General features: G+C 34.9%; 3 protein-coding genes across 5 annotated transcripts; 2 read left to right on the forward strand and 1 right to left on the reverse strand.

The window, feature by feature from the left end:
- Positions 1 to 1222: 1222 nt before the first annotated feature.
- LOC143462130 (trichoplein keratin filament-binding protein-like) lies at positions 1223 to 10526 on the forward strand. Its single transcript, XM_076960173.1, has 12 exons — positions 1223 to 1238; positions 2107 to 2338; positions 3853 to 4020; positions 4263 to 4305; positions 4859 to 4984; positions 5622 to 5771; positions 5872 to 6011; positions 6110 to 6284; positions 6414 to 6557; positions 6885 to 7048; positions 9023 to 9188; positions 10275 to 10526. The coding sequence occupies exons 2-12, from the start codon at positions 2148 to 2150 to the stop codon at positions 10308 to 10310; spliced, it is 1503 nt and encodes a 500-aa protein (XP_076816288.1). The 5' UTR covers positions 1223 to 1238; positions 2107 to 2147; the 3' UTR covers positions 10311 to 10526.
- Positions 10527 to 10737: 211 nt separating this feature from the next.
- On the reverse strand, positions 10738 to 15235 carry LOC143462132 (CD63 antigen-like). 2 transcript variants are annotated; one of them, XM_076960174.1, is made up of 8 exons: positions 14999 to 15235; positions 14461 to 14670; positions 14213 to 14287; positions 13705 to 13803; positions 13477 to 13582; positions 12975 to 13108; positions 11656 to 11739; positions 10738 to 11569 (listed from the first exon to the last, which is right to left on the reverse strand). In XM_076960174.1, exons 1-8 carry the CDS (start codon positions 15050 to 15052, stop codon positions 11522 to 11524), a joined length of 810 nt encoding a protein of 269 aa, XP_076816289.1. In that variant the 5' UTR covers positions 15053 to 15235; the 3' UTR covers positions 10738 to 11521. The 2 variants fall into 2 exon arrangements, with proteins under 2 accessions (XP_076816289.1, XP_076816290.1); XM_076960175.1 differs by having other exon boundaries at positions 14977 to 15129.
- A 4872-nt stretch (positions 15236 to 20107) lies between these two features.
- Positions 20108 to 27580, forward strand: LOC143461660 (dipeptidyl peptidase 4-like). 2 transcript variants are annotated; one of them, XR_013118069.1, is made up of 19 exons: positions 20108 to 20499; positions 20607 to 20708; positions 20867 to 20961; positions 21100 to 21171; positions 21312 to 21367; positions 21489 to 21600; positions 21684 to 21838; positions 22034 to 22196; positions 22371 to 22515; positions 22609 to 22790; positions 23240 to 23378; positions 23512 to 23649; positions 23797 to 23895; positions 24016 to 24150; positions 26172 to 26311; positions 26415 to 26533; positions 26615 to 26753; positions 26870 to 26971; positions 27083 to 27580. XR_013118069.1 is itself a non-coding variant. In XM_076959469.1 (18 exons), exons 1-18 carry the CDS (start codon positions 20304 to 20306, stop codon positions 25751 to 25753), a joined length of 2448 nt encoding a protein of 815 aa, XP_076815584.1. In that variant the 5' UTR covers positions 20118 to 20303; the 3' UTR covers positions 25754 to 25882. The 2 variants fall into 2 exon arrangements, 1 of the variants encoding a protein (XP_076815584.1); XM_076959469.1 differs by lacking the exons at positions 26172 to 26311; positions 26415 to 26533; positions 26615 to 26753; positions 26870 to 26971; positions 27083 to 27580 and adding exons at positions 24723 to 24856; positions 25017 to 25138; positions 25223 to 25361; positions 25490 to 25882 and having other exon boundaries at positions 20118 to 20499.
- Positions 27581 to 27926: the final 346 nt, after the last annotated feature.

The raw sequence follows: 27926 nt of genomic DNA on the forward strand, positions 1-27926 counted from the left end.
ATTTTTTTTCACAAATAATTTACAATAAATACGTTGCATGTATGTACCCAGAGTTAATGTTGAAATCTTACGTTTGAGAATTGAGATTAGAAGAAATTATTTAGAACCGGTCATGCGTGCAAGTTACCATTGTCACGGTTGAAACATGTTTTCTGTTGAACTGTTGAAGTTTCCTGTCTACAGGCTTTCGAGACCAGTCGAGTTCTAGGCTTCTAGACGTAGCCATTGATTAATAGTGCTGCTATCGATTTCTAAGAAAGAAATCCCCTGGTTTTCAACGACGTTCTTAGGCTAGGCTACCTTAGTAATGATCATTGTCATGGCCGGAGCCCGCAGGTGATATGGGGCCTAGGCTAAACCTTGCGTATCTAGGCCATAGGCTAGCCCCATCTCCTAGTGGAAAGTGTGGTAGCTGAACGCACCAGATTCATTAACGTACACACCGAATTTTTTATCTTCACCCCGATTTGTAATAAAGAAATAAAGAAAATGTTTTTGCTTGAACGTCTAGGCTTTTTTTAATTAATAAACAAAGAATCGACTAATTAAGACTACCGTGCATGCTTTTACGCCAAAATTTGCGTTTTTGCACACATAATTTTTTGTCGAAAACTTTCGTACTTTTAGCACATTTTTTCCAACATCTAGACCAATTTCATTATGCTTTTAATATTTTAACATCCGGTTCTCTCACTAACAGCATGCCATATTGATGCGTGGCGGATATACACATCGGCCTATACATACGTTTGTTAACAACCGGTTCGCGGTGGTCATTAAAATTCCAAGAACCGGTCCGACCGGCTGAATCACGCCACTGTGTATAGGCTTAGGTAACCAGCGCAGCCGGTAAAAAAATTGGTTGTTTCACCTCACAATGTGAAAAGGCTTTGCCGATATTAACTTGGTGATGATTTTTTACCGCTCCAGGCTGCAGAGTTTGACATATAGGCGCACTTCAGACTACCGAGTACGGCAAGAGAACACCCTTAGTTTTTTTCGAAAATGGCTTTGTACACCAAGGCAAACCGGTGTTTCTAAAAGAAAAAGGAAACAGTAACTTTTGAGGACATACTAAAAGTCTGAAATAGACCCTTTCTGAGTTACCGCCGCCATTCTGTTTTGGGTGGCAAGATTTTTTCGATCGCTTATACTTAACAATGGAAATTGCCGACTCACTTTGATTCTTTTTTAAATTACAAGCATTCTGGCTATTGGATTGTAAAGTTTTCGCTCAGGTGATTTGCATATGATTTTTTTCAAGCGTAAAAAACTTTTTTGGTAGTATGATATGTTGCCTAGTTCTTATTTTACAGTGGTTTGAATCCTATGCACTGGTTTGACATTTTTTATTGTTAAGTATAAGCGATCGAAAAAATTTTGCCAACCAGAAAGTAAATCAGAAAGGGTTTATTGAAAATCAGTGAAAATCCAACATTCGCTCCCATTTCTACTGCATAAGTGTTTAAAACCAATGTCTCTACAAAAAAAAAAACAGGAAACACTCGGCTATTTGAAAGCTAATTTAAAATAAATTTTGTAAGTAAAGATTCGAAGCTTCAGTGCACGGCTTCAAACCAAAATTTGTGTCTTTGCATGATTTTGAATAAAAAACTGCCATAATTTGTAGTCGAGTCTAAATCAGTATTCTTCATTGCTTAAACTCAACAATTCAGGTGAAAGTATTTTAAAAGTAATCTAATTTTTAATCCCTCGAATCCAAATACAGTAGAACTCGCCTAAGTTGGTTTTATTCAGTTGTGGAGTTTGCTTAATTTGTTACATTTTCATTGGTTTGAGCAAAACTTGTGTGATTTTTAGTAGTAACTAGCTCGTTCGACAATTCATTTACATTGGCACCTTTTTTTGCCGGGAACAAATTAAATTAAGTACAATAATCTATTTTGTTACGCCTTTTCAATTCGACCAGTGTTGTTTGTTAATATTCATTACTGGTAAGTCACCACATAGATCTGTTTTATAAAATGAGGCTATGTTTGTCCTTATGCAAGCAATGTTGTTAAGTGGACATTGCAAACATACTGTTATATAATTATAAAAGATATACAATCAAACATCTTACATCGTGCATTTGTGTTTTTACAGCGTCATTTATTGTTATCTGCAAAATCGGTCACTTTTTATTAATGGCTCTTCCCACTATCCCCTCTCCGTGGGCGCTGAAGCATCAACATGTTGAACGGCAATTGTCCAGAATCCATGAACAGCATCAGAAATTTCGACACCAGTGGGATGTTGTGGCAAGTTACTACAAAGGTCAAAATATGAAAAATAATATCCGTGGTTCTCTAACTTCAGATGTTTCATACAGAAAAAGGTACTTTGGATAAGCACAGGCTGTTATGTAGGGTTAACTGCAAATTATAATTTTAAATTAAATTCTAATTTATATAAACTGCATTGACCCTTTAAATATCTGGCCCATTTTGTATGCCGGGCTTAGACTCCAAGCACAGTAGAACTTGCTCAAGTTCTATTATTTTTGTTGGTCCAGGCAGAATTATGTACATTTCAATGTTTAATTCGACAACTTCATTACTTTGATACCTTTCTTTCACCCCCAACTCATATTAATTGCGTGAATTTGTGAGTTTGTAGTAAACATATTTTGATTGTTTGGATGAGAGTGTTTTTATAAGCTACTAACCTACTGTATAGGTATGGATGAACTCATTTAATTGTGTGAATGTGTTTTATGCGTGTTTATGTGTTATTATCTTGTGGCATATTTTGGCAATTCGGCACAATTTCGTTTGTAATACTCTAGATGTGTGAAATTAGCCAGGTTCTACTGTATATACATTTTCAAGTTTTTGTTGTTTTTTAAATTTTTACCACTTTGTTAGCTCTGTTTCAATTTCTTTCATTTTAGCATTTGGAATGAAAGCATTTATCAAGAGTTTTCTTTCTACAAAGCAATCTTTTTTGAGCACCCTTATGTATGAAAAATACAGTTAGCATTAGCAACTAGTTTGCCGAATCTAGAATAAATCAGGAAAAATTTGGCAAAATTTTCATTTTTGTGTGGTAGATTTCAAAATTAAATAGGATTTCTGCTGTAAAGTAAGTGCATGGTTTGCAGTATAAAACCAAAAGATAGTAGGTCAATGCTTCTCCCGGCTTTGTTTATTTATTGCATTTTGCTCCTCTTGTCATGTATGAGTAAACAGTATGTGTACAGCTTGTTATGTGGCAGATAGAAAATGTTTTAACTGGTGAAAAAGTGTGAAGACATGTTTTGCTGACCAAGAGGTTTTATACAGAGACATATAAATATTATTTGAAAGGTTATACCATGTTAAACTGAAAACTGTTGATTATGTGTTGCTAGTTGCAAGCACATCTTTTGATTTATTTCTTTTGATAGCATTCAGTTATGCTTTGGTCTTTAAATTAGTGGTCTTTCGTCAGACTTCTATTGTTTAGGGCAGTGCTTCTCAACTGCTTTAAACTCCTGGTACACTTTTACTTACAATATCTTTTAGTCAGAACAGAACTGAGTCAAATTAAAAACAGTCTTTTTAAAATATGTGTTTATGTTAACCCCCAAGTTCTGAATGTCCTTGTTGTACTGTAACTTTTTTCTGTGCTTAGCAGCCCACCTGAAATAGCTTTCCAGTAGAATAGACTGCAGTCCACTCGTTGAAAAGCATTAGTTTACAACACCTCATAGGTTAGAACTGCCAAAAGCCCAGATTATTTGCAGAAACTTTGACCAAACACAAAAGTTTGTTTAAATTATTACCTTTATTGTCGATTTATTTTTTGCTTTGGGAGTGGGCTTTTTATATATATATATATACATATCAAATGTTGGTCTTTCTGATTCAGCATGGATGCCTATGCCACACTAGAAGAAAAGAATCGAAAAGCCACAGCACTCCACAAACGACGAATGAAGTTACAGAAGCTTCTTTGTGAAGAAAACCTTAGATATGAAGCCGAACTTCAAAGACTTTCTGCAGGAAATTACTCTCGTTTACAAGAAATGCAAGAAAGGTGATAACCCTGCAAGATGGCAAGAATATAAATACGTTGTTTAAATATTCATAAAAGTTTTTAAAAAACAAGGATTTTTGACAGCTTTTAGAAAGTCAAAATTAATTTTTTGATATGTTTTGTATATGTAAAATTTGTTTAGTAATAATACTGTAATATATTAAACAAATTATTAGTTGTGTATGTTTTGTTGGGTGCTTGTGGTATATGCTTGATCACAATATAAACAAAATTAACTGCAGGTCGGAAAACCTAAAGTCTGCAAGGGAAGAGAAAAGGAAACAGGTACATTATTATAAATAATTGTTGTTTCCACCAAGGTGGTTATGTTTTCATTAGGTTTTGTTTGTTGGTGACATTGAATATTAGCCACATCGGGTAATTAGTAAATAATAAGAGGCAACCCAACTCAAATTTCATCGAGCTTAGGCCATACAGCCTGTTGTCAGATATGCTGGAAGAAAGAATGATTATTGGTAAATTTTCATTAGAAAGTTGGTTTGTATGTGGTGTTCTTATTATTAGGTTAGGTGTAGGCTACAAGGCAGTCTTTCAAAAACAAAGAAATTTTGCTGCTTTGACAATAAGCTGAATAAAAAGGCAAATAAATACAAACCACTGCGTAGTATAGTTGGATAAAATAGGAACATATTGAATAAAACTACAGTACAGTTAATTTCTGACAATGACGTTTGTAAGTAATGAAATGCCTTGCTGAAGATATGCACTTTGAGTGCTTTTGTATTTATTTTATAGTATTATTATTATTATCAGTTTGAAGTACATTTGAAGATATAGTTTACAAATATGCGATATTTGAGTAATTTTATTGTAATAGCTTGCCCAAGAAAAATTATATGAACACTGGAAAGAAAACAATCCAGAACTTCGAATGCTGCAAAGTGAAATACATAGAGAACATGTTAAGGAAGCATGGGGAGAGCAAACTCAAAGAAAACAAGAAGTACTGTTGTTATAATTTTTTGTCATTAGTAATTGTAGAGATGTATCTTCCTATCATTGCAGTATAGTTCTCTTCCACTTCACAAATGCACTCGGTTAAGTATGCAAAAAAACTTTTCAGAAATTCTAAGTTCAAATTTAAAAACTATTTATGTGTTATAAAAATCAAAACAGATCAAGACAGAATAAAAATTTCGTTGTTTTACGTAACTCTGCAGTTTGCTATTTTCAAGTTTTTTCTAGCTCTTGTTGTTGAACATAACAGAAAAATCATGTTAACAATGGCCAAGTACACACCTGTCAGATAAGTTTGCACTAGCTGCTCAGATTCAAGCTGACTATCTAAATAGGATATCACAATATTTTTTGCAATGCTTTTCAGGTATTTTAGGGACCAAAACAGTCTTTTAAATTTGCACAAAGTTCTCTCAAAATTTATATTTGTAGAAAATGAGCAGTTAAATCTGGCAATCTCTTAAAATTTCTTACTATTTTCCAAAATCAAACTTTATAAAAACCTGAATTGTTGTCAGGTGTATCATGTAAAAGTACATCTGCAAACAAAGTTTGTGTTAGCTGCATTAACCAGCAATTGCTTTACAACAATGCAACTTTGATGCTTGTTCATTTATTTTAAGGCCTTTAAAAAGGAAAATGTAGAAGAAGTTAAGTATGCAAATCAGTATGAAGAAGCCAGGATAAAGGCACTCGAAGAAATAAAGAAAAAAGAAGCACAACGATTGCAAGAGGAAAAAGAACGAGCTCGAATATTACAGCAACAAATGGCGGTACATTAAAGAAAACATACATTTTTTAATTGTTCATTGAATTAGTGTTTTATTCATCATCACACTAGTGGTATTAAAATAAATTTCATTACTTCATTAGGAACTTAAAGCTCGTGAACAACAAGCTGCTTTACTACAAAGGGAAGAGGAAGAGATATTGCGTGAACAGTGGGAGTTGGAAAAACTTCAGGAAGAACGTGGAAAAGTTGAAGAACAAAGGAAGAAAGGCCAGTTGCAGAGGTTGGTCATGTATTAGCGTTTTTTTATTTATATCAAACATAGTAAAGTTGTTATCGGCGTGGTTGTTGTTGCGTGGCACAAATCTCATCTTTCTTTAGATTTCTTCATCACCAGTACAAAGCACAACTTCGAAGAAGAGCCCAGCAGATTCAAGAGGAACTTGAATTTGACCGAGAAATTCTCAGAAAGCTGCAGGAAGAAGAGAAAAAGAGCAAGGAAGTGCAGACTGCTCGTCAACAAAAAGCTAAAGAAGATGTTGAATGGATGAAGCAGGTTTGAGCTGATAATATCAGTATTACAACAATTCTCCTGGAACACTAAACTTCTGAAACTGCAATATTAGCAATACAATTTTTTTATATCCATAATAAATTATGTGAAGAATTTGTTTTTTATTTGAAGGTTCTTGAACAACAACTGAAATTGGAGAAAGAACGTGAGGCAGAGCTTGATCTTATTTACAGAGAAGAAGCAAGGAGAGTTTGGGAGCAGCGTGAAGAAGAATGGAGAAAAGAGCGATTGGCACGAGAGAGACTCATGGCAGAGGTAGTAATGTGCTACTGATTAAGCTATCACTTTCAACAGCATTAACTTCATTTTAACATTTATGATAGCGGTTGTAAATTTTTTTATTTTTTGCTGGGCATGTCCATTAAATATGGGCATTGTGCACTGTGTGGCTTTTTATTAGCAGCAAATGATTATGTGCAGCAGTTGTTTATACCACAAAATTTTTATGGAATTAGTTAACTTTTGAGTATTTTGTACGTTTGTCATGTGTTAGCTTGGCAAACTGTATACAAATTAAGTGGGCACATTCACAAGCTTGGAGTGAAGACTTATGGTGATACTGTGGTTTTGTAACTGCGTCAGGTGCTTGGTGAAAGGTCTCAACAAATGAAGGATCGTGCAGAAGATAATCGCCAACAACAACAGGAACTTCTTCATGAGCGTGAAGAACTCTTGCTTTGTCTCGAGGATGCCCAACATACTGCTAGAAAAGAGAAGCAGGAAACAGAACGAAGAAAGCAAATGAGGTTGGTTTAGGCGTAAAGTGTGAATAAATTCTCTGTCAGTCAGTAGGATGAAAACAATGACAAAATATTTTAAATCAATAAAGTATAACTTCGAAGTTGATTTAATCAGCGTTCAGTTTTGTCCTTAATCATTTTTGATTCTACATTCATGTGTTTGTCTACTTTTTCCAATCATTGACCGATTTTGAAAAGCCAGACTGCAAAATCTATGTTAGGGAAATACAACTGAGGTCTTTATCTCTCATTGGCATGTTCTAATAGACTTTTAACACATCTGTATTGTTGGATGTGTCAAACATACGGCTCACAAATAAAAAACAAAACAACAAAGATTTCAATTTGGCCTGCAGAATAACTTTGAGAAATATCACCAATTAAAGTGAACCCCAATCTACACTGTTGTTCTTAGCTGCTACTATTTTAATTTTTTCAGTCTCCATTCACCTGCCACTAACTGAGAAACAAAATAAAATTGAGAACAAACAACAAAACATGATAGTCTGTATCAGCGGTGGCCAATCAGTCAGAGACTAAGAGCCTCATTTTTACTGTTTTAACCGCAAACAGCCACATCATACACATAAATATCACACCGTCTCTTCCTCACTCACATACACACCTTTGTTCAGCTACATTTAAAAACGCCATTCTGACGAACAGGGCCATCTTGACGACATAAACAGTTTCACACAGGACTGAGCACGCACTTCCCAACAGCGGTTCGAACGAAGCAGGTGAATTAGAAAATCTGAGCCAAAGTTGACTTAAGCATATTCATGCGAGTTATACTGTACACGTACAGTGTACACCCTAAAAAGCACAAATACAATATAAACGAAAGTGCCGCAGGTTGGTCTATATCTACCTGGTGTTCCGATTATACATGTTTGGATGTAGTTTGGAATGCTTCTTTTTGGCAGTACCAGATTTTTTAGAAAGAGGCCAAGTATTTTTGTATTGCGTATGTGGGAAATTTATGATGCGTCCTTTGGAAAGATTTATTACACTTATTATAGTTTAGTGGGCTGTTGTTGTATTTTCACTTCCTTTTCAAACATTTGCTTTCAAGCAAGTAACTATTGTGATGTCATTGTCATAATAATGCGTGTCACTCTGTATTTTTATCTGAGTTTTGTTTGAATAATATAATAATCTGATGGGCCAATAGACCCCAACTGCTAAAAAACAGTTATAAAAAGCTAGAATCTAATAAGTTATGGGTATGCTTAATTTGTTATTGTTATTGTAGTTGAAGTTATGAAGTTCAGAGGTCTGGCCCATATCATGTCAAATAGTCCGTTTGTGATCGTCCCTTAAACTAAACTTTGATTGACACAATAGATAAATAGTTAAGAAAAAGCCGTTAAAAGCTGAAGTAACCGAAAATACCAAAAGTAGCAAAATAACAAAACTAACAACATAGCATCAATCAAAGAGCAATCAGTCACATGTTAACCTCACAAGCAATTGTCTGAACGAAGCTACTTTGAATGATTATAATAAAATATCAAATTAACAGTTTTCAAAGTAGAACCATGTAAACCTTAAAACAATGAAAATGCATTAACCATCACTTTTAGGGTGAATATAATAGTATAAAAACCCATTATTGTTTGTTGCTTCATTATGCAGTGAAGTTGCAAAAGCCTTGTTTTTGAAAAATCCCACTTGGGACACTATAAACCTAAATTAAATAAAAATGCATAAAACAGATAAAAAATGTGTTTGTGTTATCAGAATTTGTATAAAGACAAGCATACTTACTGGGGTTCGAGCAATGAAGGATCATTGCCAAGTCAAGGAAAGACTCTTCAGTCTAAGGATAAAGATTTCGATACCACATTTTGATAAAAATATGTGTTTAAGCAACTTATTTTTAAATCAGTCATACATAACGCCAATTAATTTTAGCTAGATCTTATCTAATTTTTTGATTTCTAAGTAAATTATGTCCAATACATTTTTGATCATCAGGCATGAGGAACTGGATCATCAGATGACAGAACGTGAACACCAGAAACGGGCTATCATTGATGAAACAGCTCGGGTGCAGGAGAGAGAGAAAAAAGAGAAAGAGGAGTATGAGAGAGCAATGAGTGAGGAAGTTGCAAGGATGAAACATCTTGGATTTGTTCAACAGGTAAATCACTCTAACAACAACATATATCATACACTACTGTGCTTTAATGAAAGCCCGCCACCCTTCTCTGTCTGTTGCTATACTTCCAACCTTTGCCATACTTACAGTTACTCTCCCACTCTACTCTGTTATAATGTCTGTCCATTTTGCTTTGTCTTCCTCTTGCTCTTCGTCCTTCTACACATCTTTCCATAATGTCGAAAAAATTTTCAGTTTGGTCTAAAGTGGTCCAGCTTTTTCCTTTCATATTGTTTTTAAGCCAAGATTTTGATTAAACGTATTTCATAAAAATTTGATTTTATTACCTGATTGATTTAAATAAAAATTGATTTTTTTTATTCAATTTATAACTTTGTTAACCTTATGCCTTACTACCATCAAACGTCTTATCTACTTTTTTTCGTCATTCTCTTTTACCCCTAAAGTTGACTTTATTGAAAAAAATTGCCCTACCAACAGCATAAGTGTTTAATGACATGTTTCCTACTTTTGCGTTGATGTCACCAATAATTATTACACCGTCTTTCTTGGGTGTTCTAGTTAGAAATAACGCAGTCGCTGACAGGGTTATAACCTATAGTTGAGAACACATTTAGGTACTTTTTTCCCTCATCATCAATGCCACTCCACGTTCTTTTCCTCTTTCAGGCCAGAGTAAAACACTGTATAGTTATTTTGAGCGGAAAATTAACTTTTTCCTGTCCATATAACTTCAAAGAACCCTGCTATTCCAATATTGTATCCATTCAAGTCATAAGCTAAAAGACGAAATTTTCCCAGAACCTTTAGCAACTAAAGGCTTCCAGTTTCTGGAAGGAATTTTGAAAAGAGAACTTTTTTGGGATTATGTCCCACTACGATTATTCACATTCTGTCCTCTCATACTTCTTGAAACATTTTGCTTGTCCTTGGTTGTGTTACAATGAATTCTTGTAACTTTATGGGCGCAAATTGGCCTGAAGGCAATCGCTTCTTGTAGCTTTTATCGTTTAAGAATACATGGAGTTTATAAAAATCTGTGTTTTGTGTTACCCCTTCACGGTTTTATCGCTCTTTAATATCTAATGCATTCCATTCAATGTTTAGAGACGACCGAGATCGAGCAGGTTAGCCTGGGATTAATTTGTTACCTCCATCTGGCAATCATCTTTCAATCATGATTCAAGTCGTATACGCTCTCCGCTCCGACACTTTTCACTCATCTTGTTAATGCAATTTTTTATCAGATTTGTTTATTATAGTAGGCTATGTTCTATTGCATTAACTATGGGAATATACTGTGAGATCTTTCATATAGTTTTGATTTTGTGATAAATAGAAGTGTACTTTGTGATGATACCACGGCTTCGTTTAACACTGTGTTATAGGACAGTTGAAGTATGAAAAGGGTTAAATTTCTCTTCATATTAAGAGTCAGTTAGTCTACAATTAGATCCGAAGGGTTTAGTTGGACAAAACAAATGTAGCAAATGCAGGGCTAGCCAACGGGAGATAATGTGAGGTAAATGGTCCTTTCTGCGTGTTTCGGAAGACGATAGCAAAAAATTGGTAAAATCATTACAGCATATATTTTATAACCACGCGCTAAATAACTAATATTAACTGACGTCTGACAAAAAACAGCGTCGCAACATGTGATAGACAATACATCACGGAAGTTCGTTAAAATGCATAATCATAACAAGTTAAAAAAGATGATTAAAATGGTGAAAAGGGTTGCAGGCTAGAACAAACAGCAAATCAACAACAAATTTTGAGAAAGATAGAACCTCTTCAGTAAACAGGATTTAACTAGCAGTATCATCCTTCATCCAATATGACAAATTGTCAAATGAAATAAAAAAACGTTTCTAAGACTGCTGACCACAACACCTCTAAAAATCCTTTGTCGTAGGCTATGTTAACATTTTTTAACTGGGTTAATTGCAATTATTTTTTAAATCTGCTATTTCATGTTTAAATAAAACGTTATTTAATTGCAAACAAATAAATCTTCCTCTTAGGTGCAATTAGATTTTACTGCAGAGAACCATTCCCCAGTGATAAAACGTTTTTTCTTTAATAATGCCAAAAACAACAAGAAAATTATAAGCGTGTAGTCTCCAGCACATGCGAGTACAGTACAAGTACCTGGCACAATAATTAAATGTTTTCTTTAAATTTAGAGTAGCCTAATACCGCTAAAATAATAATTTTGGTAAATTTTTTAACTGATTCACATCTTTATCGCCATTGACGATTCTTTTACGCTGGAAAAATGGTGGCTTTATAAAATGTTGAAGCGCTTTCGTGAAAATTAGACAATGACTTTGTAACTGTTTTGGACTATTTCATCAATCAAGCTCTTTTCGAAGAGAGCAGGAAGTTATCATAGCTATAACCTAAAACATAAGGAATACTTGTCTTAATTCGGTATAATGTTTAAGAATAACTGATGTATCAAGCTAATGTATGAACTGAAACACACCTCAATAACGGCGATTCCAGCAGCCGCTACACCAATGATTAGTAGATTGTCCTTGACGAATTTTTGTATCTCCAACGTGCAGCCCTGTGCAGCAAAAACGGGTGGTTTAGTTCAACGCCCCGTTTTTCAAAATAGATCACATTATGCTGTAGGTGACCTTGTGGTGGTTAGCACCACTGCACTTTGAATGGGCAGTTTTCTTTTTTTTTGTGTTTATTTCCACATTTCTCATGTTTTTTCCTTTAATATGTTTATTAGCCTACCTTTGTTTTTAAATCGCTAGCGTTGTAGGTATATTCATCCATTACATTTGTTCAGTTCGATTTTGGGGGCTGTATCCGTTAATTGTACAATAGATAACTTTTAATACGCTCGTAGGTTTTAGCTTTGTGAGCATCGAGTTGGTACTTCAACAGAGAAAGACACGCAACTTCTGTTGGATTCAGATATTGCTATTTCTCGGAGCCGTAACGGCGTCTAAACGAGATCTTTCACTCTCTTTTTTCGACCACTATCCATGAGTATACGAAAAGCACTCGTGGTGAAGGAGTAGTTGTAAAGAATCTACATAAACCAGAGATCTAGTCATGTTTTCAAACGATCGCAATTTAGTCCTTTTTTGACTTTATTAATGGAATTGTTCAGAATTCGGAAAAAGTGTTATGACCTTATTGCAACTCACTTGTATACTCAAAACATCTGATCTGTGCACTGCCGCATTTTTTTCAGGTGTCCAGATAACCTTAGCATTGAGTAGTTAGCACTTTAGCATTGTGGAGTTTAGAGCAACAAACACAAATTTTGTTTCAAACGCCATAAATGTAACGCAGACTTCGCCATATTTGTTGAAACCCATGCAGTAATCCTAATTGGGCTCGCCTTCCACTTTGCTAATACTGTATCAGCCAAAGAAATTTGGCCAACTCGCATCTCAATCGGTGATAAGAGCTCTCGTGTATGTACTGTGCTGTGAATACTTTACTTCTGTGGTAGCCTACTACGTAGAATTGTAAGGCGAGTCGTTACACCCGTACAGTAACAGTACATTCTGCCATAAGGTACAGGTATTAACAGTACATTACACTAAGGTACAGGTATTAACATTACATTACATAAGGTACAGGTATTACAGTAACAGTACATTCTGCCATAAGGTATTAACAGTACATTCTGCCATAAGCCATAAGGCTATATTCTTTATTAGGCTAATTAATTATATACGTAAAAGTGAGTAAACGCACATCAAAGCTATCTATTTGAATGATGTCAGTGAGACTTTTTTCGAATAGGAATACATTTTCTTAAACTTTTAAACATACCTCAGTGTTTACATAGTTTGTCAGAGTAGATTTTGGCAGTGAGACATTTTTGCACATTATCAAGTCTTTATAAGACTTTCCAACCGATATGCAACAGCTGTCAGGCCAGGTATGATTAAAGTAAGTTGCAGGAACTGTAACAAGATGGAAAAACTATGCTCGTTGGAGAAAACGTGTAGAATACGAACAACTTGAATACAATATAAAGGCGGAAGAAAATGAAAAACTGATACTTAATGTACAGTATGAGGAAACGTTTCTAATCATGTTCTAACAGCTTATACAGTAACATAAGACCGAGAAGAATTTCCCAGCGGAAGTTTTGAAATAAAGAGCTATTGTTTTTATAGTTTTGGTTATTTGGGCAGTAGCTAACCCACTATAGATACCATTCAAATAAGGTTTTTGGAGATCTAGAATTTAAAGCTAACCACATTTGGGCCGGAAAAAGTAATTCACAAAACATTTATCTTGTTTAAAATATTATCCTTACAACCCTTACCATTTGTAGCATTTATAGATGTTGAAACTGGGACAACGACGGTTTCGTTTCGTACAGGGTAAAATTTTTCGTAGTCGTTAATTCCATTGGAGCCACAACACTGAAACTAAGAAAGCAACTCGGTGTGATGTCATCGAACTAAAATATGTAGGTTGTCGCTGAAAACTCGACTAACCGAACGTCATAATCACACTTCATATAATCAATACAATATAAGATCACACTTACAAACTGCTGGACGGTATCTAGGACAGCTTGCTCGCTGCTAACGGTTCCGTTGCCAACGATATATGTAGTTAGCTGAGTATCAATGTCTGTTGCAAATCCCTTTAAAATATAAATGGATGCGTTTTAATCTTCTTGCAGTGAACATTTCACAGTTTTTCTAAATAAAACGGTTTTAGGCAAATTAACGTTTGCTGTTGAAAGGAAGTGTCATAGTTTTCCCGAAAGAGGTGTCTACAATCCATACGCCTAAACACTGCAATGCAAGTGGTTTTACATGAGGTTTTCAACGAATAACGAGAGTGCCGAAATATAAATTAAACAATAGGTTATAAATTATAGTTAACTATAGCATAAGCTATAGGAAGTAAGCTACAACAACAAAGGGCCACTTAATTTTACTACTTCCCACCACTTGATTGCAAGTTTAGTCAAAAAACTGAAAACCAACACTCATTGTTGGCTGATATTTAGTACACCTGACGCAAATTATTATAAAAGTCATTTTTACCTGATATCCATACACAAACGCGACCACGGTGACTGCTACTTGGCCCAGCAGCAAAAAAAGCAATGCAACAAAGTACTGCAAAAAGATAATCATAGGCATTAGGCCAAGTGATTGTTGTTACAAAACGTTCAGGTTTGACGTTAATGCAACTTAGTATACCTGGGCGGCCTGTTATGGATATAAGTTGAAACTATGACAATAATGTAAACCATATTTAAGAAAAAATATCTATTTTGATGATAATATACCAGTCCAAGCATGCCCCTGCTTTCTGACACTGCACCACAGCACCCAACAAATGAGACCAAAATGACAAAGGCACCCAAAGCAATAAGAGCAACACCAACCGCACCCAGCTGTGATGATGTAATTGTAGGCGACAGTGTCATTAGAATGCTTTTTCCAACATCGGTGTACTCGAGTAGTAGGCCACCGGTAAACATTGCCACTCCAGCCATCTATAATGTATAACACTTTATTTTAAACCTGTTACAAATGTCACAAAGTTTTAAAGGACTTGATATAGTACAAAAACTACAGGTTTGATTTGTATAAATAACAGTAACTACTTGTCGTTTATTTTGGTATCTCCACTATATAAATTTCACACAATAATTTTACTCTTAAAATTGTTATATATTGTTCTTACTTTTTTATTGAATTAACTTGAAAAAATGCACTTAGTTGTTAAATTTATAATATTTATGTTAGTGATACCAACAAATATAGGTGTTGCTCAAATGTAAGCTTAAAAGATTCCTTACCGTACCCAGTTCATCTACATACCAAACAAATGACGTTGAAAGACACCAAACAAATTTTTGCCCCTTTTTCTCCCATTTTTGTTGTTGTGAGTAAAACTTTTAAAAAACTTTAAAAGAGATTACAATATTCAATTATGTCTAATTAAACTGAAATTGAAGGATATTAGAAATAAACCAGAAAAACAGAAAACGCGATTGCAAGTTTGTGTTGCACGTCAAGCATTCAAAAGGATTTATTTTCAAACGTGCGGAGCATCGACGATGCAGTCACAAAATATTTCTCCTTCTGAATGTAAGACGTCAAACATTTTTCACCAGCACAAAATACCGGAAATCATTCAAAGTTTTCAACTTCTTCGTTGTGCTTTCAACTTCGGCTATTCATTGATTAGCAGAATTTAACCTGCTTTTATGCGTAGTGTTTCCATACCTTCTGTCGCTTACTGGGGTAAAGCTGGTTACCGGTTATCTGGATTCTTATTGAGTTACCTATCTGTGTATAAAGTTGGTCATAATGAATAAGTAGCCAGGGAACCGGTAACCAAGTTCACTGCGTTCTGTGGCTTTAGTCGTTTCAAATTTGACCAACGCTGTGCTAAACGTTTTGCTGGTTTCCAACAACAGCCTCCTTACGATGAATACGAAAGTGGCTGACCTCAGCTTTTTAGCACAGTGGCATACACTATGCTTCTAACTGCGATTGCAAGTTAACCGTTCTGACAGCAATTTCCGCAATATAAAAAAGAACACAAACCCACGCTCATGTATGTCATGGTAAAATTTAAATACCTATTTCATCACATTTCATGGAAAAACTAAACCTGATTAAACGAATTTGTAATTACCCTGACTTTCTAACAATACATTATCCAGCTTTTGTAATAATTACAACGATCCACCAAACCTGACAAATCTTTGATCGTGAGTTTGAAGTGGCTTTTCCTGCGAGACTTCGGTACGTAAATATAAGCAGAGAGTTATCACAAATTTATCTCTAACTTTAACGTCAATTTAACCTCAAATAACTAAGTTTAACGTTTTGCGTATTCTTTTTCCAAACAGTGGATCTATTACAACGAGCTGTGTCTTCTTCACGGTGAAATATAGTGACTTTGAAGTTGCAATCTTTCTGCATAAACTGTATTGTATTATATTTACCTTTAGTTTCTGTGAAAACTTATCCTAATGACTGTATAACTATGAGGTTTATAATTCTATATAAAGACACTGTGATTCAGTTTGAGGTTGGACGCCACGTAATGCTTTTCACAAGGTACATTCCGACTCTTTATACAAACTTGGTCAGCACACTACAAGGATGCAGTACTAGTAGGCTCGTGCGCTATTGAAGTACGACGTATTGCGTCAGCGGATATTACGTTTAGCTCAAAGAGGCAAATGTGTTTGTTAGGCCTGCAGATTTGTCGCAACAAAAATAAATTGCCTTTAGCATTCCGGTGGTATAGCAAAACTATTACACTGTGTTAAAGTTAAAGCAGCAGCAATTTTCAGCCTGCACTTGTTTAACTGCTTAGTTATTGTAAAACGAATATGCAGCTCTGGAATAATTTGTTACGCTTTGTGTTACAGCTTATATTAAATGATTCTAAAGGCTTTTTATTTTTCCTGCAACTACCTTACTGTCTATAAACCCGGATATATTTGTTTAGTAAGCTCAGTTGTTTCTGCCCGGAAATTGATAAACACTTTAAGAAAAACTATGATTAGAAATACACATTATCAGAATACCAATTTACGCAATTACATTTGACTTGTTTTGGTTATTAACGTTTTTACCTGTTTCACCTTTGCTTATACAGTAGTAGACTACACGAGATTCTACAAAAATGTGGCGAAAATCATGTGCTACCGATCCTGTGACCAAATCTTTCCACACAAAATTCTACGGCTTATAACGCATGAAAATGTATTTGCACATAAGCGCGACGTATATAGTAGCCCATACAATTTTGAAATGGTTTGTAAGGTTTTTGTGAATAACGCTTATTGTATGTGTCATAGGCTGCGCAAAACTTATTTCCTTGTTACTATATTTGCTCGGAAGTACCCTATTTGACAAGACAGCCTACGTGCAAAGTTCTCCGCTGGAGTTTTTGTTTCAGAAGAACTGCTGTCTTAACGGAAATATTACTACTAAGCCTTACTATAGTAACCCCACAACAGAAAAAATATATATACACGGGGATCAGTAATTACGCATGTAAAAAAATATTCTTCACAAGCCTCAAGAAAGAAGTACACTACAAAGAAGCTTTAACAAAAAGACACACAAATAGAAACTGTGCAAGGCACACTAGTACACTCACTTTATCTTACAAATCTATCTTTTTGTTTTGTTTATGGTTGCATATCATGTGTTTTAAAAATCAAACTTTAGACAAAGTTTTCACATCTCTCTTGTCTTGCAAATCTATCGATTATATAGGTCGGTCAGACTGTCACAGACAGTAGCCTACCACCATACAAGCGCTTGCTTTCGGCTTTCGCGCGGGAAAATAACTGTTCCAAACTTGTAAATCGTAAATTATCCCTTGTGGATGTAAATTAAAATACGAGTAAATCAATTAGGCCTACAGATTATCGCCTTAATTCTAACGTCGTTTGACGTTGTAGTTCCTAAACTACGGTGTGTATACGCGTTCCGCTAGTGGTACGCGATGGTCTTCCAGGTGGTACGCGAATAACTAGTTTAGTTTTACTAGACATCAGTCAAAATAATAATCGTATAAGATCTTTCAGGATCCCCATAAGCATTACTTTTATTGACATAGCGCGCTGTTTTTATGCAGCTTCAACAAGATTCACGCTTTACTTCCTTCGTGGATTTGATGTACTGCGTAGTTATTTTTGTTCGTTTTCTTCTTAGTTTTGCAGTTATTAGGTCTACTTGAAAAGTTATGCAATAAGTTAGTAGTATTGTAGCGTTAAAGATATCGGTCAGACATTAACTAACAAAACGTCAGGACAAGACAAAGAACTATTTTTTTTCAAAGCCAACACATCTTTTATAATATATGAAGCCAATGATCTGATGACAACCTCGGAATATAAGCTGTATGCCAAGCGTACGGAAAATGCAGAAATAGATAAATACGCAACCAAGTCACCAAACTCAAGTCGCAAGTCAAGTCAAGTCGATTACTTTTTAAACCTCAAGCCAAGTCGAGTCTTTCGATAGAAGTGACTCAAGTCAAGAAGAGTTCTTACGCGCTTATAGAGTTCTTCTATACGCGTTCTTATAGACAAATAAATTTATTTCATGTTACACTTGTGTTTACAGCAAAGAGTAGACATTTATTTTACATAATGCTGAATCGTAATCAAAAACAGCCGACTCGATTAAAGGGATTTTAGATATCGACTCGAGTCAAGACAAGTTATCTATGTACTTTCTTAGAAGAGTACTCGAATCAAGTCAAGTCTTTCGAAAAAGTCAGACTCGAGTCGGACTCGAGTTAAGTCACTGACTCGAGCCATTACGATTATGGACAAAATCAGGGATGGGAGAACGCAACACAAATCTGTATCAGGGATGGGAGAACGCAAACCTAAATCCGAACAGCTTCACTGGGTGGATTTAAACTGCATATGTGCCTTTGGCATGCTTCCGTCATGAAGACGCATATCCTTAATTGCTGAATTGTTTTTTGTTTCCAAGTATTTTGTTTTAGTCCGTTATATGTTTTGTTACTGTTAATTTATGTTGTTCACTAGTTTTGTTAAATTGTTTGTTTTACAACACTACTCTTTGCCAGTTGGTGTGATATTTATTTATTTATTAATACTTTTTTACTGCTATTGTACACGAGGATGTACCGAAGATTTTTAAGTTTATTAAACCTATAATATCAGTTCAAACTCCTTTATAAGGTTTTGACATTCAGCAAATATCGCCTGCAAGGAATATCCGGTGAATACAAATACTAATATTGGCAATTTTCTATGCAAAACATTATTATCTAGAAATTTTCTGACTTTAGTGAATAAACGACGGTCTAATATGATAGATTAGTTTAAGTAGCTTGGAATTTCTTAAAATAAAGTTTTTTTACCCAACGAGTTAAATGCTCTCAATAGCAATTTAAATATCTTGTTTGAAACAAAGAAAATTGTTTAGCGACTGCGTCATGCAAGAAGTCAAATTGAGAAACATAAAAGGATATGTTATTGTTTGGTTCCGATAAGAATTCATCGCCCAATAACTTATATATAGTTTAATCTATGCATATACTTTTCCCAGTCCGAGAATATGTTTTATGATACCATTAATCACTATACTTGCCAAACTGATTTTAAAATTTCCTATTTAGAGTTTTAAGTCACGCTGCTTATACAACGTACAGCAAAACGAAACGAAGAAAAGGAATATTACGATATGTTGTAATGTATATATATTACATATAAAACCAAGTAAGCCATAAGGATTTACTGCAATAAAAAGAGATCAAAGAAACATGCTTGTTAGTGATATCTATCACGGGTTAATGAAAATGTGCGAAGAACAAGAACTTCACGTTTAACATCTGATATCAAAGCATTGCAACTTACTTTTTATTTGCGGGCAATAATTTATGTTTGTTTTATAAAGCTTTTTATAGAATAAAATTTCTGAAATAAACAAGTCCAAAAATTCCCATCTTTAAAAGATAGGCAACTTTTACAAGCTATCAATTAAAGGCTTATTAGCATGTAACTCATTGTTATGCTAACATCAGCTGATATAGGTCAACTTTCGAGAATATTTTATACCACAAAAGTGAAGACGTGGGTCTTATCAGAAATATGTCAACAAAATATTGTAGACTTCAGCAATTTTTTCGCTCTTTTGTGGTTAGGCTAGGAATGCTTAAACTACCAATAAGAGTGTGGTACATCTTTTGGTTGTGTTTATGATGCAAATACAGTTTTAGAATTAAATACCAAATTGCGATCTTGAGTAAATATTGACGGCAGATTTATGCTTTTTATGACAGCACGAAAGTTAATGATTAATGCTGCAGTCGTTTTGTAAGTTTTAATGCTTTACCTGCATTAATCACTAGATCAAATATATAGTGATACCATAAGGGTTTAGCTTTGAGGACAAGCATGGAAGTCCTTCCTTGCAGTGAATCGGAATTATTTCAGCTGATGTAAAAATCATATAGAAAACTTATAGATAGCATAAAAGAATTTCCAAAATATTTTTACGATGTTTCAAAGTAGCAATATATTCCCAAAAAAATATAGGGGCATATAGGCTAAGCCTGTAACCGTGTTTACTTTTATACAGTATAAGCATTTAGCGTATAGTTATGGGCTAACGTATGCGTTTGAAGTTTTTCTTTTTGACAGAAAATAGCAGTTCGGAAAATTTGTTACTGCTTTCCCTCGCTTTCAGCATGATGTCAAAAGCAAAGATCTTGCTATTGGCGACGACATGCATTGCTGTTTTTGCCCTGTTTTTACTTATTTCTACGCCAGGAAGCTTTTCACCGAAGCTTGTACAGTGGAAAAAGAGAGGTAAATGTAGAATTACAGCCCCTATTGTCAATCAATGAAATGTTACAAACTTTAACTTTACTATGATTTACTACGTTTATGTGCCTTTTATTTGTTTCAAATATTAGATATTACTTCTAAAACAAATGAGGGTAAGCAATGGATGCAGTTTGATGATTTTTTGAACGGGAAGTTTAGAGCAAGGTCGTTCTATCCTAACTGGGTTTCCGGTGAGAAACTATGTCGAATATAATTGTGCTTATTGCCGACATTTGTACAAAGTCTCATAAAACATTTTTAATTTGTCTGACAAAGTCTGCAACACCTGCGAGAACGACCTAGGCCTACCTAATCAGTTTATTTATACCTCAAGCATAAATTCTTGCAGGGAATGAATATATTACCACAAAAAGCGATGGATCCTTGGTAAAAGTGAACATAGAAACAGAAGATGAAACAGAGTTTTTGAGCTCCAAAAACCTGGTAACTTTCATGGTTATTTGGTTAGTGAAGATAATCACAACCTTTTAAACAATATTTTGAAACTCTTCACACCGATACCTCAAACTAAAGTAACATTATATTTGTTTCTTGTTTATTTCATAAATATTGTATATTCAGCCGGAAAGCTATGATTGGTGGTTGATGTCGGCCGATCAACTCTTCGTTGCTTTTGGAATTGATACCATCGACGTACGGTTAAGTTATCATTCTCTGTAATAGTGAAATTGTCAATGTTTGTAATACAATGCGTAAGGTATAGGCTGCAATAAATTCATATTATCTGCAACGTTTGCAAAATGTTAATGTTAAATGTACTTTTTCTATTATAGGGTTATGCACATTACGTTCGGACGTGCTCAGTTCTTTTTTATAACGTGTCTACGGGGTAAGTTTTACAAATTGACTTATTGTTGCTGTCTTTGGCTGAAGATGCTAATTTAAATTTTGATTTTAAGTGTTGATTTACTCATAATATTGTAAAAAGAGCGTGTTACTTTGCACTGCAGATCACAAACTGTTCAACCAAATTTTCCCTCGGATGGCATACAAAAGTTTAAATGGTCCCCGATGGGACACAGATTTGTCTTTATTTCCGGCTTCAATGTCCATTTGGTCACGGTGAGAGCTTTTCCATAACCGTTTTAAAAATAACAAAGTTATGTATTTTTGAAAAATTTTGTTTGTAATCTTTTACCAAACAGGACCCATTTGCTAGTCAAGCCACTAAAATAACCGATAATGGTGACGAGCATTTGATGTTTAACGGAATATCGGATTGGCTATTTAGCGTAGAAATTACAGACGACGACGCACTTTTGTGGTGGTCGGGTGATGGCTCCTATCTTGCTTTTGCTACGTAAGCAGACGTTGACTTATGTTTAACAGCGCCTGACACGTGATTAGTAAATATGATGTTCATATGGAATTATTTATTGGAGAAGTATGGCTAAAGCGCTAGATGATCATGTGAACAGATGTAGGATGACTACAGATGGCGTTATGACTAACCATGTGAGAACTTAATAATTAGCCTAAGTTATTGTTTGTGTAGCATCAACCAAACAGGAGTAACCCAGTTCGAATTTTCGGTGTACAACCACGCGCAGTACCCCGAAATGATTCAGTTACCTTACCCGAAGCCAGGAACCACAATCCCATTGACAACAGTAACTGTGGTCGATGTGGCTTCAAAAGACTTGTTTCCACTAAGTCCAGTAAGTTTCAACTGTGCAGTTATACGATTACATGTTGAAAAACTGTGAGTTATTGCAAACCAGGTTAATATACAATACCATCAATGTCAAAGGTAGACGTATAAATGTGGCCATGTCTCTATATTCAGTCAACTTTAAAAAGTCGCTGCAAAATTTGTTTCCTATCCGTTTCAGAACGTAAGCACTACATGGAACGGGTATTATCTCAATTCAGCAGAATGGAGTGGTAACAATACGTTTATGCCAACTTGGAAAAATCGAATAGAAAATGAGGCCATTGTGGAACAGTGCAATGCGCCGAACTTCACTTGTTCACATGGTGTGGATGTTTAAATGGCTTATTCCTCATAGCAACATTTGATATTCACTTATATCCAGTCCATGAACAATTAGCTTAATGTCTTGTAATTAGGTTCAAAAATGGAGACTAACAGCAGCACCGGTTGGGTCGGACATTACAAAGTATCTCATATTTATCCAGTACCTTCCAGCAACAAATACCTGACCGTTCAGAGCAATAACCAGTATCCGCATGTAGCTTTAATAAACGTTGATACAGACGAAATTGACTGGAGGACAACTGGTAGTTTTGAAGTAAGTAAACAAAGAAGTTTTAAACCCTGTTACAGGTTGTTACTTTTGCAGCACTCGTTATTCATTACTTATTATGATTTTTAGTATTTGGTATATTTCCTGTACTAATCATTTACACCCATATTCTGTTTTCTGTTATGTATTTTGTTGTTAATATATTTTGCAACTATTCTAATCAATTCGTAGATAACATTTATGGTGTAGGAATAAAACAAACCATATATAATATAAATGATTCGAATTTTTCTATTACTGTTTAAAAGCAAACACCAGAATGTTGACATATCAAACAATCAATTTATCGGTCCTTTCAGCAAGCTACAATAATAAGTTATGTTTTTGAGCAATTCCTCCGATATTAGTTATCCTACAACGCTATATTGTGTACCTGAAAACTCAAAGCATTAACTTGTAATAAATTTCGACACCTACTATTATTCTCCTTATAGGTGACGGACACTGGTTACGGATACACATCCATCTACTACTATGATGAAACTTTCGACTGGGTGTATTTTACAAGTACTGAGATGGTCGACAGCGAGGGTCAAGGACTTCCCCGAATACGTCACATGTGGAGGGTTAAAGGTCAAACAAAGATTATGGTTTGCAAAAACCATTCTTTTGACGCAATATATTTTAACGTTTGACCAACACTCAACAATAATAGAAAATGCTATTTTACCGATAAGCTAGTGGTTGGCAATGCTTATTCTTACAGGTCATGGAACGGATGTCAAAAGAACCTGTATCACGTGCACGCTCAACGAGGATTTTAAAGATCGTTGCAATTGGGTGACCCCCTCATTCAGCAAGGATGGAAGCTTTGTTGTCATTAACTGCGGTGGAACAGCTAATGGTGTGAAAAATTTTTGAAGTAGAACTTTTGTGGAGAAAAAGAAACTTTTAAAGGACAACTTAATTTTGCTGTCAGTTTAGCAAGAAGATCTTGACGGTATTTTATAACTGGGCTACTATACCTTAAACTTAATGTTATTACGCTCAGGGGTACCTGTTTCAACTTTACATAAAAGAAATGATGCCGGTGATTTTGAGTTTGTACGAGTAGCAGAAAATAATACTGCCCTACAAAGCACTCTAAGTGGTAGGTTACTACATAAACGAAATACTCATGTATAGGCATAGCTTATGTACAATTGAAGAAATATTAACTTAGCCTAATCTTAATACCGACATATCACACCTTGTTTATGGAATCGTTTAGATTATTACTTCCGTGAACGAATATACGGTACCATAAAACTACCAGATGTTGATGGTGACTGGTACTACACCTTGCACTTGCCACCGAATTTCGACTCAAACAAAAAGTATCCAATGCTTGTTCAAGTCTATTCAGGTTAGCTGACCAGCTTTCGGTTTACACAAATGTGATATGTTTTGATCACTAGAGTAACAAGTTGCTCATGGGGGTTGGACAATTCGTTGCTATGGTGGATTTTTTGGGATAAGTGCCCAAGGTTGTCTTTCTTTTGACTTAACGCAACCGTTTCTTTTTAATCACTGGATCTTTCTGATCATTTTTGTAGCTTTTTGTACCGATTTAATGTTAAGAAGCAGTCTAAAGTTAGTGAATTCATGTAAAGTAGATACCAAATATACGCAATAGGTTAGAAATAATATATATGTTATGAGATTCTTGGTGTCGTAGGCATATATGTAATTGCTTCAGGTAGCGATACTACATATATAATTATAATTACTGCACTGGACGTTTGGCGCATGTAGTAGCCTACTGCTTTCATACGTGTAATTGTTTGACAACTTTGAAGCTAATTATCGGTTCCCTGGTTACTTATTTAGTGCCTAACTGCTCTGTGCCTAACGAATTTAAAATTTTTCCGAACAAAAAGACAATAGGTTTTATTATAGGTTTATTGCTAAGAATTAATAGAGGTGTTTCCACTTAAGGTCCTGCATTTCAAGAAGTAGAGGAGCGATTTTCAGTCTCATGGAAAGATTATGTTTCTAGTTCGCTAAATGTTATTGTTATGAGTTTTGACGGGAGAGGAACTGGATTCAGGGGTGACAAAATCATGCACATGGTAGGATTGTATCAGATCGAATTAAAATTATTTTCGCTTCATACTTGAAGTGAAAAAGCGTAGGTCTATGCGTGATTTTTTGTTATTTTGTAAGCCAATAATTCAAAGTAGCCTATACAGTGAAAACACGCCAGTCAAGCTGTCACTCTTATCTCGTAAGGTTTATAAGAAATTGGGTCAATATGAACCAGCAGATCAAATAGCAGCTGCTCGTATTGTTTCGGACGAAAATAGCTACATCGACAAATCAAAAACCGCAATTTGGGGTTGGTCATATGGCGGGTAAGATGATGCATGTCCGGCACATATTTATTATAAGCTAAAGGGTGTTGATCGAACATTTCTCGGAAAATTTCTGTTTTGCAGCTATGCTACCAGTCGCGTAATAGGTGAAGATTCAGAGAATGTTTACAAATGCGGATTTTCCGTTGCTCCAGTTACCAAATGGGAATTATATCACACCATTTATACAGAAAGATACATGCAAGAGCCAAAAGACAATGAGGTATAAAGGTATTTTGGTGAAAACAGTATTTTTCTCCGATATAACTAATAACATGAGAAAAGTTTGTGATAAACAATTTTATAAACGGCAGTTAAAATGATAAAATCCGTTTTGTTGTTTTTATGTAGAATGGTTACAGCATGAGTACAGCACTTCAGAACCCTGAAAATTTTGCAAAACATCGTTACGCTTTATTCCATGGCACCAGAGACGAAAATGTGCATTTTCAAAACTCTGCTCAATTGTCCAAGTTCTTAATTAAAAATGATGTTGACTTTAGGGTATTTTTTGCCGCAGACGACGATCATGGAATGAACAGAGTCCCTAATAATTACAGAAATATTTACAAAATGCTCACCAATCAAATGCAAATATGTTTCGACATGTTGTAATAATGTAATACGTTGTGAATATGATTGCTTTTTTGGAGCGCTATTGTTTCTAATTTGAATCTGCCTATCAAAGACTTTTACTCGCAAAAATAAATAAAATAAAAACAATAATAATAATAATAAAAATTACTTGAAAGCTGTGGTAATTACTAGAAATGTCAGCTGTAAGCTAATTTTAAACCGGTTAAAGCAGCTTATAAATAGCGTCTTATGACGACGTCATGACAATATGGTCAGGCAATTTGTCTTTTACTCCTCAAAATTTCCCTTGCGATGTATTGGGCATAGACTTATAGATTTATTCATTCCATAACAGAATAACATGATTAGGTATTAAGCATATAAGCATTAAAGCAAGCAAAATACTGAATCTTTACACGGTGATTAACTGATTTTCACTGTTGTGTGCTTATTTAAGGACCAGGATGGCAACATGCCGCTGATTACTACACCATTGATTGGGCCCGGGGTTACATAGCAAGCAGCAACCTTGGAATTGTGGTGATGACTTTTGATGGCCGAGGAACAGGTTACAGGGGTGACAAAGATATGCATTTGGTAAAAATATAACACTTCCTATCCAACTTGTACTGGCATTGGTTTATAAATACGTTTTATCGATTTATACATTGACAGAGTTGGCATTTTTTTAACAAAACAGGTTTATAAAAAACTGGGTCAATACGAACCTTTGGATCAAATCGAAGCGGCACGACAAATTTCAAAGTTCGATTATATTGACGAACAAAACGTTGCAATTTGGGGAAGATCTTATGGGGGGTAGGTAAATTTAAAAGTTTGAAATGTTTAAAATTCCTGATGTTAACTCTCCATCGTATAAAGGGCCTTTTAAATTTACAGGTATGCAACCGCAAGGACTATTGAAGAGGATGTCAACGGAATATACAAATGTGGGTTTTCTGTTGCGCCTGTTACAGACTGAATGTTTTACAGCACACATTACACCGAAAAATTTATGACTCTGCCTACTGATAATGAAGTAAGTTTGGGAATGGCTGGTAATAGTTAGGTTTTAGAGCGCTGGTCCGCCATAATCGCGGGATGGCGGTATATGTTGTGTATGATGCAACTAGAACTGAAAGTTATATCGCGTAGAACGGATATGCTAAAGCGAGTGCAATTCAAAACTTGGACAACATCCGTTCACATTATTTTGTTCTTGTGCATGGAACCGCTGATGAAAATGTCCATATTCAGGTGTCGTATTCTTCCGTAAAACGTGATATAAGAACTTGTTAAGTAACCTTTTCATAAAACCATGTATACCTTAGCTTTAAACGATCGTGGATATGTATCTATTTTTTGCAGAACAATGCACACTTATCAAAGGCACTGATTTCCCAAAATATCGATTTTATAAATTACTTTGCGGCTGACGAATGGCACGGATTCAACCATTATCCCAATGGCTATGCTCATCATTACAAACTTCTTACCCACCATCTCCAAACGTGTTTTAGTCTGCTTTAATTGTTCTTTCAAAAGTTTTCATTAGTATTGAAAGTCAAATCAAAATTTTAGGCTATGATAATAGTTGTTTGATCGTATAAAATTTAACTGTAATTAATACTAACAATCCTGGAGAGAATTGCAATTATCAAACTATTAAACAAAAGTTTTAAGATCTCAACATTTCGAAAAAAAGGGTAGATTTTTAAATGCAATAGAAATAAAAAGCGACTATTAGCAAAAGTATATGTCGCAGAACTCTTTCAAGGTAGTGGTTCCCCAACTTTGTAAACTAAGTTATATAGCAAGGTACTAATAGTCGTGTTTGTGTAATTATTACGGCGCAGTTCTAACAATACATTATATCATTGCTGTGTACAAGCGTCAAGTATACCAACCAAAACTGTTTATATTACAAACTGGTTTTAAAACAGAACAAAGCCACCACATATATATGTTTCCATATAAGTCACATGCTCAGTCACACAGACAAACAGCGAGACATCATGGTTTGGTCAACCAGTTAATTCCGCTTTTAGAATTTTCTGGAAGTTGATAAACCATAAAAAAAAATTTCAAAAAATGAGAACTTTGTTTCGTTATTACTCTACATGCTTTTTTCGTACTTTTTTGCAAGCGCTATAAGTAATTCGGATCAACTGCAAAGAAACCCCGCACTTTAGTATCAGGATCAGTATTGACT

Source organism: Clavelina lepadiformis, chromosome 6 (genome assembly GCF_947623445.1).
Source record: "Clavelina lepadiformis chromosome 6, kaClaLepa1.1, whole genome shotgun sequence".
Lineage (NCBI taxonomy): Eukaryota > Metazoa > Chordata > Ascidiacea > Aplousobranchia > Clavelinidae > Clavelina > Clavelina lepadiformis.

What these genes read in the sequence shown, in the direction of transcription:
- LOC143462130 (XM_076960173.1), top strand. Translation starts at nt 2,148, where the DNA reads ATGGCTCTTCCCACTATCCCCTCTCCGTGGGCGCTGAAGCATCAACAT. An exon ending in AAACTCAAAGAAAACAAGAA is followed by an intron (nt 4,985 to 5,621) that starts GTACTGTTGTTA and finishes ATTTATTTTAAG; the next exon opens with GCCTTTAAAAAGGAAAATGT. An exon ending in GAACGAAGAAAGCAAATGAG is followed by an intron (nt 7,049 to 9,022) that starts GTTGGTTTAGGC and finishes TTTGATCATCAG; the next exon opens with GCATGAGGAACTGGATCATC.
- LOC143461660 (XM_076959469.1), top strand. Translation starts at nt 20,304, where the DNA reads ATGCGTTTGAAGTTTTTCTTTTTGACAGAAAATAGCAGTTCGGAAAAT. An exon ending in GGACAACTGGTAGTTTTGAA is followed by an intron (nt 22,791 to 23,239) that starts GTAAGTAAACAA and finishes TTCTCCTTATAG; the next exon opens with GTGACGGACACTGGTTACGG. An exon ending in AAGAGCCAAAAGACAATGAG is followed by an intron (nt 25,362 to 25,489) that starts GTATAAAGGTAT and finishes GTTTTTATGTAG; the next exon opens with AATGGTTACAGCATGAGTAC.
- LOC143462132 (XM_076960174.1), bottom strand. Translation starts at nt 15,052, where the DNA reads ATGGGAGAAAAAGGGGCAAAAATTTGTTTGGTGTCTTTCAACGTCATT. An exon ending in CGTTTGTGTATGGATATCAG is followed by an intron (nt 13,804 to 14,212) that starts GTAAAAATGACT and finishes TATATTTTAAAG; the next exon opens with GGATTTGCAACAGACATTGA. An exon ending in CAAACTATGTAAACACTGAG is followed by an intron (nt 11,740 to 12,974) that starts GTATGTTTAAAA and finishes TTTGCTGCACAG; the next exon opens with GGCTGCACGTTGGAGATACA.